General features: G+C 42.5%; 1 protein-coding gene across 3 annotated transcripts; it reads right to left on the bottom strand.

Annotated features, from left to right (window-relative positions):
- Positions 1–2,196: 2,196 nt before the first annotated feature.
- On the bottom strand, positions 2,197–12,773 carry MSANTD4 (Myb/SANT DNA binding domain containing 4 with coiled-coils). 3 transcript variants are annotated; one of them, XM_074816165.1, is made up of 3 exons: positions 12,637–12,773; positions 6,178–6,807; positions 2,197–4,132 (listed from the first exon to the last, which is right to left on the bottom strand). In XM_074816165.1, exons 2-3 carry the CDS (start codon positions 6,637–6,639, stop codon positions 3,557–3,559), a joined length of 1,038 nt encoding a protein of 345 aa, XP_074672266.1. In that variant the 5' UTR covers positions 6,640–6,807; positions 12,637–12,773; the 3' UTR covers positions 2,197–3,556. The 3 variants fall into 3 exon arrangements, with proteins under 3 accessions (XP_074672266.1, XP_074672268.1, XP_074672267.1); XM_074816167.1 differs by lacking the exon at positions 12,637–12,773 and adding an exon at positions 9,193–9,274; XM_074816166.1 differs by lacking the exon at positions 12,637–12,773 and having other exon boundaries at positions 6,178–9,295.
- Between the last annotated feature and the right edge of the window lie 526 nt (positions 12,774–13,299).

Here is a 13,299-nt window from a genome sequence, read left to right as displayed (position 1 = left end):
ATAACTACCTGTCAAAACAGGAGCCAGACTCCACACCTGCTCTTCCCGGCCAAGCATTTCTTACAGACAAGAACATAGGAAGGGTCTCTGTCCTGGCTTGGTCCTTCTGGTCACTACCTCTTGCACAGCTGGCTATGTTGCCCCTTCACCCTGTCTGGCAGTCAGAATAGTTATCCAGAAAGCTGGTCACTTCAGGATACAGTGATCATGAAATCCAAGTAATCCCACTATCTGGGTAAATGCTGTATGCACGAGGCAATCCTGATGAACTTCCTGAATTCTGCCTCTCTCATGTTTTGAAAGGGAAAGATAAGTAATTTCTCCAAATCACAGAAAGCTATTTTTAATATAAATTTGCTTGATACATATCAGAAAGCTGAAAATTTGTCACTTTATTTCAGTGTATTGGATTTGCATGGCAAAGTTTTGGTAGCAGGGGGCTACAGGGGTGGCTCCTGTGGGAAGCTGCTAGAAGCTTCCCCTATATCTGATAGCGCCAATGCCAGACAGCTCCAAGACAGACTGTGTGAGCCGGCACAGGCAGGATGCAGCAACAACCACAAAACCATGGATGAAATGCAAAGAGTAAATTTATTCTTGCTACCTTGCGACCCGGGGGATCTCCACAGCAGCACCCGGGCAGAGGCATGCAAGAGGGGACACAGGCACCATGGAGCTTGGTCCTTGCTAGCCAGAAAAAAAAGAAGAAAGAAAAGATCTCAAGCCTGCTGCTTTTGCCTGTACATATCAGGAAATTTTGCAGGCATACTTTTCCATTGTGCTTTGATCTTTCCCACAGCAGGGCAGGAATCTCAAGGATGTTCAGTAAGGTGCCTCTGAGTCTCTCAAAGGCCTGTGTTATCTAAATGCAGATATTCTACCCAAAAGGCACACAGAGCAAAACAACAATTAGTATATGTGTTTTTTGACACCCCAGCTGCAAGTCACTTGAGCGTGTTTACAATCCTCCTTGCCAATCTTCCACTGTATTCCCACACGGACCTGCCACTGGCCAAGGCTGAGCCCATCAGCAATAGTGGTAGTGCCTCTGGGATAATATATTTAAGAAGGGGTAAAAAACCTGTGCAACTGCAGCTGAAGAAGAGGTGAGTGAGAATATGTGAGAGAAACAATTCTGCAGAGACCAAGGTCAGTGAAGGAGGGGGAGGAGGTGCTCCAGGTGCCAGAGCAGCCCGTGGTGAAGACCCTCGTGAGGCAGGCTGTGCCCCTGCAGCCCATGGAGGTTAATGGTGGAGCAAATACACTCACTGAAGCCTGTGGAGGACCCCATGTCAGAGCAGGTGGATGCCCAAAGGAGGCTGTGATCTCATGGAGAGCCCATGTAGGAACAGGCTCCTGGCAGGACCTGTGGACCCGTGGAGAGAGGAGCCCACGCTGGAGCAGCTTTGCTGGCAGGACTTGTGACCCTGTGGGGGACCCACAGTGGAACAGCCTGCTCCTGAAGGACTGCGCCCTGTGGAAGGGACCCAGGTTGGAGAAGTCTGTGGAGGATTGTCTCCTGTGGGAGGGACCCCACACTAGAGCAGGGCAAGAGTGTGAGGAGTCCTCCCCCTGAGGAGGAAGGAGCAAGAGAGATGTGATGAACTGACTGCAACCCCCAATCCCCCCGCCCTGCTGAGGCAGGAGGAAGTAGAGAAATTGGGAGGGAAGTTGAGCCCGGAAGAAGGGAGAGGTGGGGGGAAGCTGTATTAAGATTTGGTTTTATTTCTCATTATCCTACTCTGATTTTGACTGGCAATAAATTAAATTAACTTTCCCAAGTCACATCTGTTTTGCCCATGACGGTAATTGGCAAGTGATCTCTCCCTGTTCTTATCTCAACCCACAAGCCTTTCATCATATTTTTCTTCCCCTGCCCAGCTGAAGAGGGGAGTGATAGAGCAGCTTTGGTGGGCACCTGGCATCCAGTCAAGGTCAACCCACCACATTCTGGAAGAAGAATCTCAGATATACTTTCCCCTGGGGCTTTTCTATCCAGCTGGTTTGTGTTTCCTTCCTTTTTGCTTTCTCAAGTAAGTGCTGGTTGGTTAAGTCCTACTCTGAAGTGCCTCATCTCTGATTTACTACACACAGAATACAAGGCACCAGCAACTTTGAGGTGCTGCAGTGTTGAGTATCCAGGTTTCTCTTCACATGTAGCCATTTCTCTGTGAAGAAACACAGTTTCAAGAGCAATTCTGGATTGTAGTAGTCAAATTTATTTCCACTGTAGAAGCACACTTGTTTCAGTAATAAAAAAATAACGTTTTCTTTGCAGAATAAAAGTAATCCTGTAGTGGTATAAATATATTTACTTGCACAAGAATCCATGAAAGTCATTCAACGTATATTCAGATTTAGTATTCTCATAGTCCTACATTTCAAATGGAGTTAACAAAAGATAGTTACTTGCAGAAAGATGAGAAATGTGAAGTCTGGCTCAGTTGTAATTTAAACATATATGAAATAACAGAAAGCTTCCTTGCTGTTTTTATTATTTTAAATGAATACATTGCTTATGAAAAATACTGACAGCCTTCAGCACTATTTCTGTTTGACTAATTAAAACATACTATATGCCATCAAAGCCTCTTCTGGCTGCCTCACGGACATGGCCTCAGTGCTGGCCCAGCAGAACTACCATCAGGAGTGTTAGTGTTCAAGCTCAGTGCTCCTCAGTCTGTGCTCAGCCCCTGTGTCTCCACCCTCGAGACTCCCAGCACCAGCTACTGTCTTTCAAGGAACAAAACAGGTCTAGCAATTTCCGCCAGGGGGTCATCACAGACTTATCAGGCAGCATGCCTGATCAATCAGGAAGTCCCCTATGCTATACTAAAACAGGTGCAGTACTACATATAGCATTATTAATGACCTGGTGCAACCAACAGTCCAGCTTATAGTAGGTATGGTCAAAGTGTAACTTTATCCAGGATGAGTACTTCATGCAAAAGGAAGAATACTCTTTTCTACACTTCATTCAGTTCAAGCCATGGAACAGTAAACACAACTGCAGTGAATTTAACTTTAACTTTTAGATAATTCTTGAACTCTTTTTCCAATTGTGGGGGTGGAAAAAACCAAAGAGGGGAAATTAAGTTTAATGAATCAATCGCATCATGACTCTGTGTTATGGTGTTCTAACTTATGCTTATTTACTGTGTGGGCTATCGTCAGCACCATGCCCTCACAACATATGTTGATTTATTCTGATCCTTCCTTACTGTTAGTACAGTGAAAAAAGTACAAGGTTCAGCCTTGATTCTTCTCAATGTGTCTATGAAAGGAGGACACCAAACTAATACAACACAATACTGAAGACAAGAGAACATAACACTTAGTTCTGATACACTGAAAAGCAATTTCACACATAAGCTCATTTATGTAGGCACACTGACATATTGAGCACCAATTTTTTTTTTTCTTTTTCAGTTTAACATCAACATTCAACTCTGAACAGAAGAACGTTAAGCCTCTAGGACAGTTTCAGTATTAAGAAAAGAACTACCTCTATTTTACAAACATCAAAACACTAATGTTGACACTTCAGTCAAGAAGTTCACTGCAAGTGACCCTCTCTCTGAATTCGAAGGCGCTCCTTCTCCACTTGCAAGCGTTCCTTCTCAATCTGAAGCTTCTCTGACTCAAACTTCAGGAATTGCAGCCTCTCCTTCTCTAACTGCAAACGTTCTTTTTCAAGTTTTAGCTTTTCAGTTTCTAGATCCAGAGGCTGCATGATGGGTTTTTCTGTTTGTGTGAGGTCATTTTCCAGGGCAGGTTTTTCAGCATGCAGAGTCTCTAGCCTGAGTTTCTCCCATTCAATCTGAAGTCGCTCCTTCTCAATCTGAAGTCTCTCTCGCTCCAAGTCAACATGCCGCAACCGTTCTTTTTCAATTTGCAGGCGCTCCTTCTCCACTTGCAACCTTTCGGCTTCAATGTCTAGTCGCTGCTTCTCCAGCTCCACCTTCTGCTTCTCCAGATTTATAAGCAAGTGGGAATCTTCATAGGCTAGCCTAGCTTGAGCAGAGCTTAGATTTCCAAACTCTTCAATGTGGGGGAAGTCTGGTAGGTCATTTTCCTTTTTTGAATCTGGCAAAACTGATGATAGAATTTCTTCTTCTTCCTCAATAGGAAACTGTAGAGGAATGTGATAGACAAGAATTACATTTCAGTCTTTATGCCAGAATAAATTTGTTACAACTTGACTGAAAAGAACATACTCGTTTTTTTCGTCTTAAAAGTTACTCAGAGCTGTTTAACTCACATGCTGTGAAATAACCATGTTAGATCAAAAGACTGTTTTCTACCATTACACAGGTAGAGAAACATTCTTTACCTGAAAGTTAATATCTGGTAATGAAAAATGGAAAATCAGCTTGTCAGTGGGCATGCAAGAACATACAGAAAATACTGCATGATAGATATTATAAAGCATTCAGAACCACTGATAGAAAACTGGACCTAAAAAAGCATATGTTGTTCTTACTTTTCCTATAGCTGAGAGACATTTATGTAAGCCACTAGGAATTTCTGTGACTATTTACCAGAGCAGCTGGATCCACAGGCTATGTGGTATGTAAGCTAACCCAGCCTTCACTAACTTGAGGATTCCATTTCTAGAAAATATTTAACACTGACGTTTTTCACATGCTCCTAACCCTTCAAACTGTATTAAGTGAGTCAATAAACAGGACTTGTTTAACCAATTTTACATTATCACACTTTCTGTAATGCTATGACACAGATGACTAGGTGGTTAGGATCGTTGCTCTTGGCAGACTCCAACAACTCATGCAGAATTATAGCCCTTATGTGCTACGGATTCATAGCACACAAAGGATAATTGTCTCCCACTAAGTATGCTGCAAAAGAAAGGCAAACTGACAAAGATATGGGTTCAGAAAATCTTAAGACAATGAGATCCACTGCCAGTCCTCTGGCATTAGGGGAGACACTGTTCTTCAGCACCTATCAGACAGTAGTCTCCCTACCGTTTAACAGCTTGTGCTGATTTTTCCCCAGCACACATCTCAACTGAGCTAAGACAGGAGTTGCTTCCCCCTCACCCCTATGCCCAAAGAAACCCCAAACCAAACCTATTTGAGTACCCCTTTTTGAAATGAGAACTATATTATCTGTATAGGCACAACAAAACTATCCAAACATTCGACTTAGGCAGCTGGCTTCCTACCCCAGGACTGTCATGGTACTACTAGAGGTAACAACTCATCTACAGGATCCACAGCTGCTTGTCAAATTCACTCTAAAATTCTGACAGAGAGGAATGGCTGACTTATTCAAGTAACATTTGCATCTCCTGGAGGTTCCTTTTAAGAAATGGAAACAGTACTCTATTTCACAGAATCACAGAATCATCTAGGTTGGAAAGGACCTTGAAGATCATCTAGTCCAACCGTTAACCTAGCACTGACAGATTCCAACTACACCATATGCCCAAGCACTATGTCAACCCGCCTTTTAAACACCTCCAGGGATGGGGACTCCACCACCTCCCTGGGCAGCCCATTCCAATGCCTAACTACCCGTTCTGTGAAGAAATACTTCCTAACATCTAGCCTAAACCTTCCCTGGTGCAACTTGAGGCTGTTACCTCTTGTCCTGTAGCCTGTTACTTGGTTAAAGAGACTCATCCCCAGCTCTCTGCAACCTCTTTTCAGGTAGTTGTAGAGGGTGATGAGGTCTCCCCTCAGCCTCCTCTTCTCCAGACTAAACAACCCCAGTTCCCTCAGCCGCTCCTCGTACGACATGTGCTCCAGACCCTTCACCAGCTTTGTTGCCCTTCTCTGGACACGCTCGAGTAATTCAATGTCCTTTTTGTAGTGTGTGTAAAATAACCAGTTTCCTTCAACAGCGTATTTTCATCCTACTGACTGACTGAATTCTTACCTATGGCACATACAAATGGAAAATATATGTGCAAATACATATTCAAACTTGAGGGATATCAATTTAATAATCAACATCCATGACCTTACACACAATCGCAAGCTGCTAGATTTGAATACTATCTCTCTGAAACATATTTGTTTCTACAGTTTCTTTAATTCACACATTCAGAAAAAACAGAAACAGATGCTATGGAGAAACACAGCAAAAAGCCTTATGCTGAAATGAAACAAAGGCCATATTGCATATAGCTAATATATGTCAGTCACTCACTTCAAAATTCTGCGGATCCTCCTCTTCCTCTTCTACTTTGATTTCTGTTAAAGATCCACCGGCTTCTCTGAAGTCAGTGATATTTTGCCATTCAAAACTAGATTCAATTGCAAATCCCATTTTCTCATCCATGTCTTCATTGAGAGAGTCATCTAAATTGGATGAAGGAAGGTGAAACCCAGCACCTACTACTTTGATGTTTGCATTCAGACGTTTTCTCTTCATGAGTGCTCTCCAGTCAAGGTATCGCCTTTTCACTTCTGTCCCTGTTCTTTGCTCTCCTTCACCTACAGCATTTACACACTCTGCTATTTCCTCCCAAGCTTTCCGTTTCATCTCATTAATTGTTGTATTAAGTTGCTTTGAAAAGAGTACTTCTCTCCTTTTTCTGATTTCCTTAAGGAGAGTCTGAGTTTCCTGAACGCTAAAATTGCTTTTTCTTTTTCTTTTTAATTGTTTCATTTTTTCCAGCTTTAACCTAATAATTTCACCACAGTAGACTATAGAGATGATCTGACACTAATCAGTTATTAATACAAATAAAATTTAAAAGCCAATGAAAGCAGAGCTCAGTTCTTGTCAAGTGAATTTTCTCTTCACTTTGTAGTATTTTCCTATTTGTCAGGCTTCCTAAGAGAAAAAGAGCAAACAACATAAATCTCCAAGGTATACACTGTGTATTTTCATTTAACCAACTTGACTCCTAAGTCATAATTTAAGGAATGCGTATTTTGAACTGATCATTCATTTGATAGAAGAAAACCATTCTGTTAAACTCTGAATATAAAGTAGCTATAGATACCTCCTCTAATCTCATATTAATTATAAATCCATTAATATATCCGCATCACGAACCGTTAAGGTTGAGTTGGTATTTCCATTACAAAAATACAGCTATTTTCCTTCAACTCTGAGTTTTGCCAGTTGGGATTTGCTAAAGGCTGAAATTTGACTTTCACATTTCAGTTTGAATGCTAAATTATTTCCAAAAGAAGCTAAAATTGTTGTATCATTACTTCAAAAACATGAAATGTTTAGGTGACTGAAATTTCTGAGACATTTTAAATGAGACACCATTTTCAGCCAAAAAAAATATAGATTACTATGAAAAGTTGAAGTTTTAGAGGCTCTTCTGACTTATCTTAATCACAAAAAAAGAACTGGAGCAATTCTGCTGAATGTCAGAAAATAAATACTAGTTCAAACAGATGTCATGCATTAGAGATGTTTTAACAGGAAACAGATTCAGGAATAAATCACTATATGCCCATAGTAAAGCCCTTCTCTATCCTCACACTGCAAAACAGCTCATGTCAAATGTGATAGCAGGTTAAAAGTTCATCCAGTCCTCTACCCTCAGCAATAGCTGGTCCTGTGACCAATGCTGAAGAGAAAGTTAAACCCCATAATACACCTGACAGATTGTGCACAAGTCTGTACAGAAAGCAGAAAGTTTGAGTGGGAGAAACAGGGGACTATTAATGCAGTGATGAATATATCATAGACCACATTAACAAAAAAATAAAGAAAAATTCCAAAACAGAAAGCAGAGACTGAGAAAAAAAAAAATGGTTCTTGGTCACAGACTGCTTGGTAATGGTCTGATTTAGGACTTCTTTTGAACTTTCTACTGTACCATGTTACCTACTACTTTAGGTAAGTTTAAAAGACTTTAAACCAAGTAGGCCACCAATTGACTATACATTATTTACAGTTTCAAGCTGTTGTGTTTGTTCTATTAATCTAGTATAGGCTTTTTGTCCACCTGAAGCAAATGGCTTGCAGATTATATATTCGGTTGGTACTAATGGACTTAATCCTTAAACAACTTCCCCCCAGCTATACAGAATTCTTAAATTCCTAAGTATTTTTTTGTCCTGTTATTCTCCTAAACTTGGTTAAAACATACACATCAGCACATTACACAAAATCTCTCAATTTGAGGGATAACGCACATAATAGTTTAGACATTGTTCTTCATCTCCTATGTGCTATTGACTGTCAGTAAGTGGTTCACTTGCAAAGTTTCTCATATCAAGCAACATTCTTTCACACCAAACACGTAACCATGCTGGCATCAAATATTTTTTAAAACGTTGTATTTAGGAAACTGGTTTACTGCTTTTCCTCGTTAAAATATTGTGCTCACTGAGAATCCACTTAGTTCCGATGGTTACTAGCTAGCAAATATGCAAAACCCAGTCCCAAGAAGAAATCAACTACATAAAGCATGAGCTTGTATCAGCATGGACCACTTTACAGTACTCCCATGCAGTTACCCAGCACTTTTGACTCCTCAGACTCAAGCTGGAAGCCACATGTTGCTGTTTAAGATGCATGAAACTTCCCGCCTTTCTGAAAATAAAATACTAATTGGTTTTGAGAAAGGGAATTATTTTAAAAAAATAATATAACATACTGTTTTAATGTAGACCCTTAACTTGACATGACCAGTACTAAAAAAAAAAAAAAAAAAAAAAAATGCTGTAGTTTAAAAAGTCAGATTTACACCACAGCACAGCACTGTGTCTGCTAGAATTACAGAAAATTTTTCTGAGACCTTTTATCTGATCTTTAAGCGTCTCCCTTAACCTTCATTATTGTAAGTTTACCATGAAAAGATACTTGGGCTTTCAAGGAAGCAGCATCATATTTACTTGTCTGGCAGTAAATCAATTTATTTGGTACTTGCTGTGCTTTTCAAACGCAAATTACAGCGTTAGTGCTTTTCTATTATTATGGCAACTAAATTTCTTGACCTATGTATCAAATTCTAAGTTAATCTTGTGTCAGTTTGGGTTGTTTTTTTTAACTTAAAAGTCACCAAGCAAGTAAATTCTTCAGAAAAGTTACCTGCACACAGAACAAATTAAGAGCACTTTTAGAAGCTTCATTGTTAATAAGGCAATTATTCTGGACTGATATATTGATTAAGCTGTGATTCCTGGTTACTGGGGAATGACCAAGTACTCGTATTTTCACGCTGGCATTAGAAACACACACATTTGCACTTACCTGTTTTCAAGGTGGGGAGTGTGTGTGAAAGACAGAGATAACCATTCTGAATTGGGTATTCCAGGTAAAAAGAACTACATAGACTTCTTACATACAACGTAAGTTTCACAAGAATTATAGTATTTCTGACTTGTCAATACCAAGACACTGAACCTCTGTTTATAAGATCACACTTATATTTACTGAAATCAGCAAAATTTCACATTTGATTTTAAGCATATACTTAAGTGAACATTCAAGCACTTTGCTAACTACGGAATAATGAGTCAGACTTTCCAAAGTACTTGCCAATTGGATACCTCAAACCCTTGAAAGTACCAGCAGATACTTAATTGTCTCTTAAGGTACCTAAATATCAGATTTATGCTGAACCACAGCTGGTTTTGTCCCAAGATATACATTGGCCAAATCCTTTACTTAGACCCAACTGGGATGAACAAGGTTCTGGTCATTCCCCAGTAACAGGGAACCACAGGATTTTAGAGACTAATATGATATCTGTAGTTACCCTCCCTAAATTTCTCAGCGGGATAGAGTGGGCACAATTACAGGAAAACAAAAAAAGGGTTTTCGAAACAAATTTTCTTCATTATTTTCTAAATATAATTCTACATGCATGTGGAAGACACAGACAGCCAAGCTTTCACCTTAGCTCCAGAGAAGGTGGAGAGTTAAAACATGAACATCAGGCTATTCTGTGTGTCAGTCTCACTGCTCATTGCACAGGTGTTGTCCATCACCTGTCTGATCTCCACAGCCACTCTCTGTGAAGTGCCTAATCTTGGTTTTAGATTTCACACAGTAAGACAAGCACATAACCTTTAAGAATTATAATACTAACTTGGAAACTCCTGGCATCCAATTCTTTTATTATGTAAAGTTTCCTTTTAGACTTTTTTTCTTTTGCAAGAACATGTCTGATACAAGTCCCTGAATTTTCCAGTAAAACAGCAGCAAACCCTACCTATTTTAAAACTCATGACTACTAAATTCCAATTGGTAAGGACATCTTACCTTTTCTAACTCTTTACTTTTGAAAGCATATTGCCCCATTAAAGACAATTCTATTCTTATCAATATAAATGGGTGTTAATGAATTGTCTTAACAGTGTATTGACTCCCAACTACTGTGCGACTGTTTACCTTTCTGATATATTAACTAAAAAGCATTATTATCTAACTAAACCTGAGGTTTGAGATATTCTGTTTTCTAACATTGATAGATAGTCTCAAGGATATTCCTCTTTAATGCAGAAAAATGAACTGTTACATGCTTAAAGTATATAAGGGACATTAATGGTAATAAGCTAGGATTTGTACAACGTTCTAGATAGTTATAGAAGAAAAAAACCTATCACCATTTTGAAAAGCATGATTTGCAAAAACATAACATAGAGCATGTTTAAGTTTTGCTTTGATATGAAGTCTAAAACATGAAATGCATACATTGGGAAAAAAAAAAAATAAAAAGTAGACAGACATTACAGTTTTTCCGAAATCAGAACTCTAACTGCTCTACATTTTAGTGTCTTTAGGAGAAGATTCCACAGCAAATATTATTTTCTGAGTGCAATAATTGGAAAGATGGGCAGTTCACTCAGAAAAAGTATGTGGCAATAAGAGCTGAGGTGAACAAAAAAATCTGGTCAGATCAAGCCACTTACACCACTATGAAGGTAAGAGAAAACATGTCCAAGAAAAAATTTTGTTACCAACTATATGACCAGAAGTACTTCTGGTACATGACCACAGACATCAGTTACCTGACAAGAAATAGCTACAGTCTGGTCAAATGACAGACAAATCCCAGGAAATAACAGAGGATGCAAACAGCCCTTTATGTGATCAGCCATGCATCCATCATAAGATACGGTGCTAGCTGCAAATGCAAAATGCGTATTTTTACAGTTCAGGTAGAAATGAAAAGTGCTGGCTAGAAAAGAAGAAACAATTCTGATCATATGATAACAAAAAGATTTCAAGGGTCTTCCAGGACAGAAGGCAACATGGAGCTATAAGTCTGATGCAGCCCTGTCAGGCCAGAAGCAACCTATGGTCAAGGTCCTCATCAATAGACTAAAGAAAAACTATTTGTCAGGGTTGAAATGAAACAAGTATTGCAAAAGTAAACTGAACACTCCATAAACGCACATACGGTGAGTAACTTTGATATACTTAATGACAGAGGCATTCACATTCTGCCTCTGTGTCCTGTCTCATTTGCTCACACCTTATTGTATGATCACATGTTGGACCAACAGAAAAATGAAACAAACCAAAAAAAAAAACAAAACACCACAAAACAAGCAAGCAAGGAAAAAAATTTCCATACATTCAGCAGGACTGATGGACTGTTGTCAGCATCAAACCTGAACTATTCTTTAGAAAAATCATGATTTTTTTTTTTAAAGTATGGTGTCTTGACGGTTTGCCTTTTTCTTTTTTTTTTTTTAAATAATTTCAGAGCTTATGATTGCAGAAAAAAACCCTTTCAACCAGGAGGACGTGCTACCTATATTTATTTTTTTTAAAATAACATCTGAGAGTCTGAGGATCTTTGCATGATACTAAAGCCTAGGGCTTTCTGGAAAACTTTGTATGTGATTCGTAACGGATGGCTACCTTGGCTTGGAACAACTTAGGCATTTGTACTAAGCGAGGCTTTAGTCCAGGAGGATCTGGGTGCTGCTAAACAGGCCACCAAAGGGACAGTCCTCCCTGCAAGAAGCTTGTGGCTTGAGCACATGAAAAGGCAAGCGCTGCAGGGAACCAACACCACCTACAAGGTCAATTTAGCGAAGCAGAGAGGAGGTACGGAGAACGGAAAACAGCTGTGGATTCAGGCTGCGGAATCCACAGATTCGTCAGTTCCAAGTTCCCCTTCCCCTGAAGCAGCAGTGACCACCAAGGGGAGGAAGCCTCCCCTCCGAGCAGGGCGCGCGTTTCGGAGGGACGAAGGGAGGTACGGCCCCAGCCCCGAGGCGGCCCAGCAGTCCCCGAGCCAGCGGGGCCGGCCTTGCCCCGCCAGGAGGCGCGCACGGAGCGCTGCGGGGGACAAGGAAGGCAACAAAGAAAGGCGCGGGCACGGCCGGCTACCCCGGCCGACACGCCCCCGAGGCCCGCCGGGCCCGCTCCGCCGCCACGCTGAGCCCTGGGGAGCAGGCGGGCCCGCAGCCCCCGCCCGCGCCGCGGGTCAGGGTCCCCCCGGCAAGGGACCCGCGGACGGGCCGGCGGAGGGCTACGCCTCTCCCGGGAGGATGAGGACGGCGGACAACCGCCACACCGCTCTCAGGGGCCGAGGGCGGCGAAGCCCTAACGCTCTCCCTTCCCAAAGGGACGGCGGGCTGCCAGCGCCCTGCGTGGGGAGCGGCCGCCTCGGCCAGGCCCGCTCCCCGCCCTGCTCCGGTCCAGTCCGGTCCCCGGGGAGCCGCGCTAACTACTCACCTGCGCCCAACTCTCCCCTCTGGGTCGCCGGCCCTTTAACGGCCACCGCCCTCCCATTGGGCGAGCTATGTGCCTGTCAGTCCTTCCCGCACGTCTATTGGCGGCCCACGTCCGCCGCTCCTCTGCCGCCCCGCCCCCTCACGGCCCTCACCGCGCCAGGCGGGCCGGAATCCCCCACATACGCTTGGAGCGCAGCAACCTCTCCCAGCGGGGCCGCCCCCGTTCGCAGCCCCCAGGCAGCATTGGCTAGAGTGGCTGCTTGTCTTCCCGATGCCTGCCGGTGATTGGCTAATGGCTGACAAGGCCCGCCTGTCCCCTCAATGAGCTTCCGGCGGCGGGGATCTCGCCGGGTCATGGCGGAGCCAGACAGGGCGGTCCTGGCGCCGCCGTCGCCCCTGCTTTGTCTGGGGGGCGGGGTGCTAGGGGGTGGTGGGAGAGGGCTGGCGCCTCTCTGCGGCCGCCTATAAAGGAGGGGGAAGCTCGGCTTAGCTCGAGGGTGCGCGACTGTGTGTGGGCTTTTCCGCGGCCGCGTAAGAGCAACCAGAGAACAGCAGCCGGAGCTAGCGTGGCCAGTAGGGTTATGGTGACAGGGTTAATGCACAGCCGTTTGCATTTCTTCCTGAGCTGTGTGGTTTGAGTGTATTGTAGATTTTGTGATTAAAA

Source organism: Strix aluco, chromosome 2 (assembly GCF_031877795.1).
Source record: "Strix aluco isolate bStrAlu1 chromosome 2, bStrAlu1.hap1, whole genome shotgun sequence".
Lineage (NCBI taxonomy): Eukaryota > Metazoa > Chordata > Aves > Strigiformes > Strigidae > Strix > Strix aluco.
This window is presented reverse-complemented; position numbering and strand designations above follow the sequence as displayed.

Excerpts from the sequence above, each read along its gene's own strand:
- MSANTD4 (XM_074816165.1), bottom strand. The coding sequence starts at position 6,639 with ATGAAACAATTAAAAAGAAAAAGAAAAAGCAATTTTAGCGTTCAGGAA. Across the intron at positions 4,133-6,177 it reads AGGATCCGCAGAATTTTGAA|TTTCCTATTGAGGAAGAAGA; the intron begins GTGAGTGACTGA and ends ATTCCTCTACAG.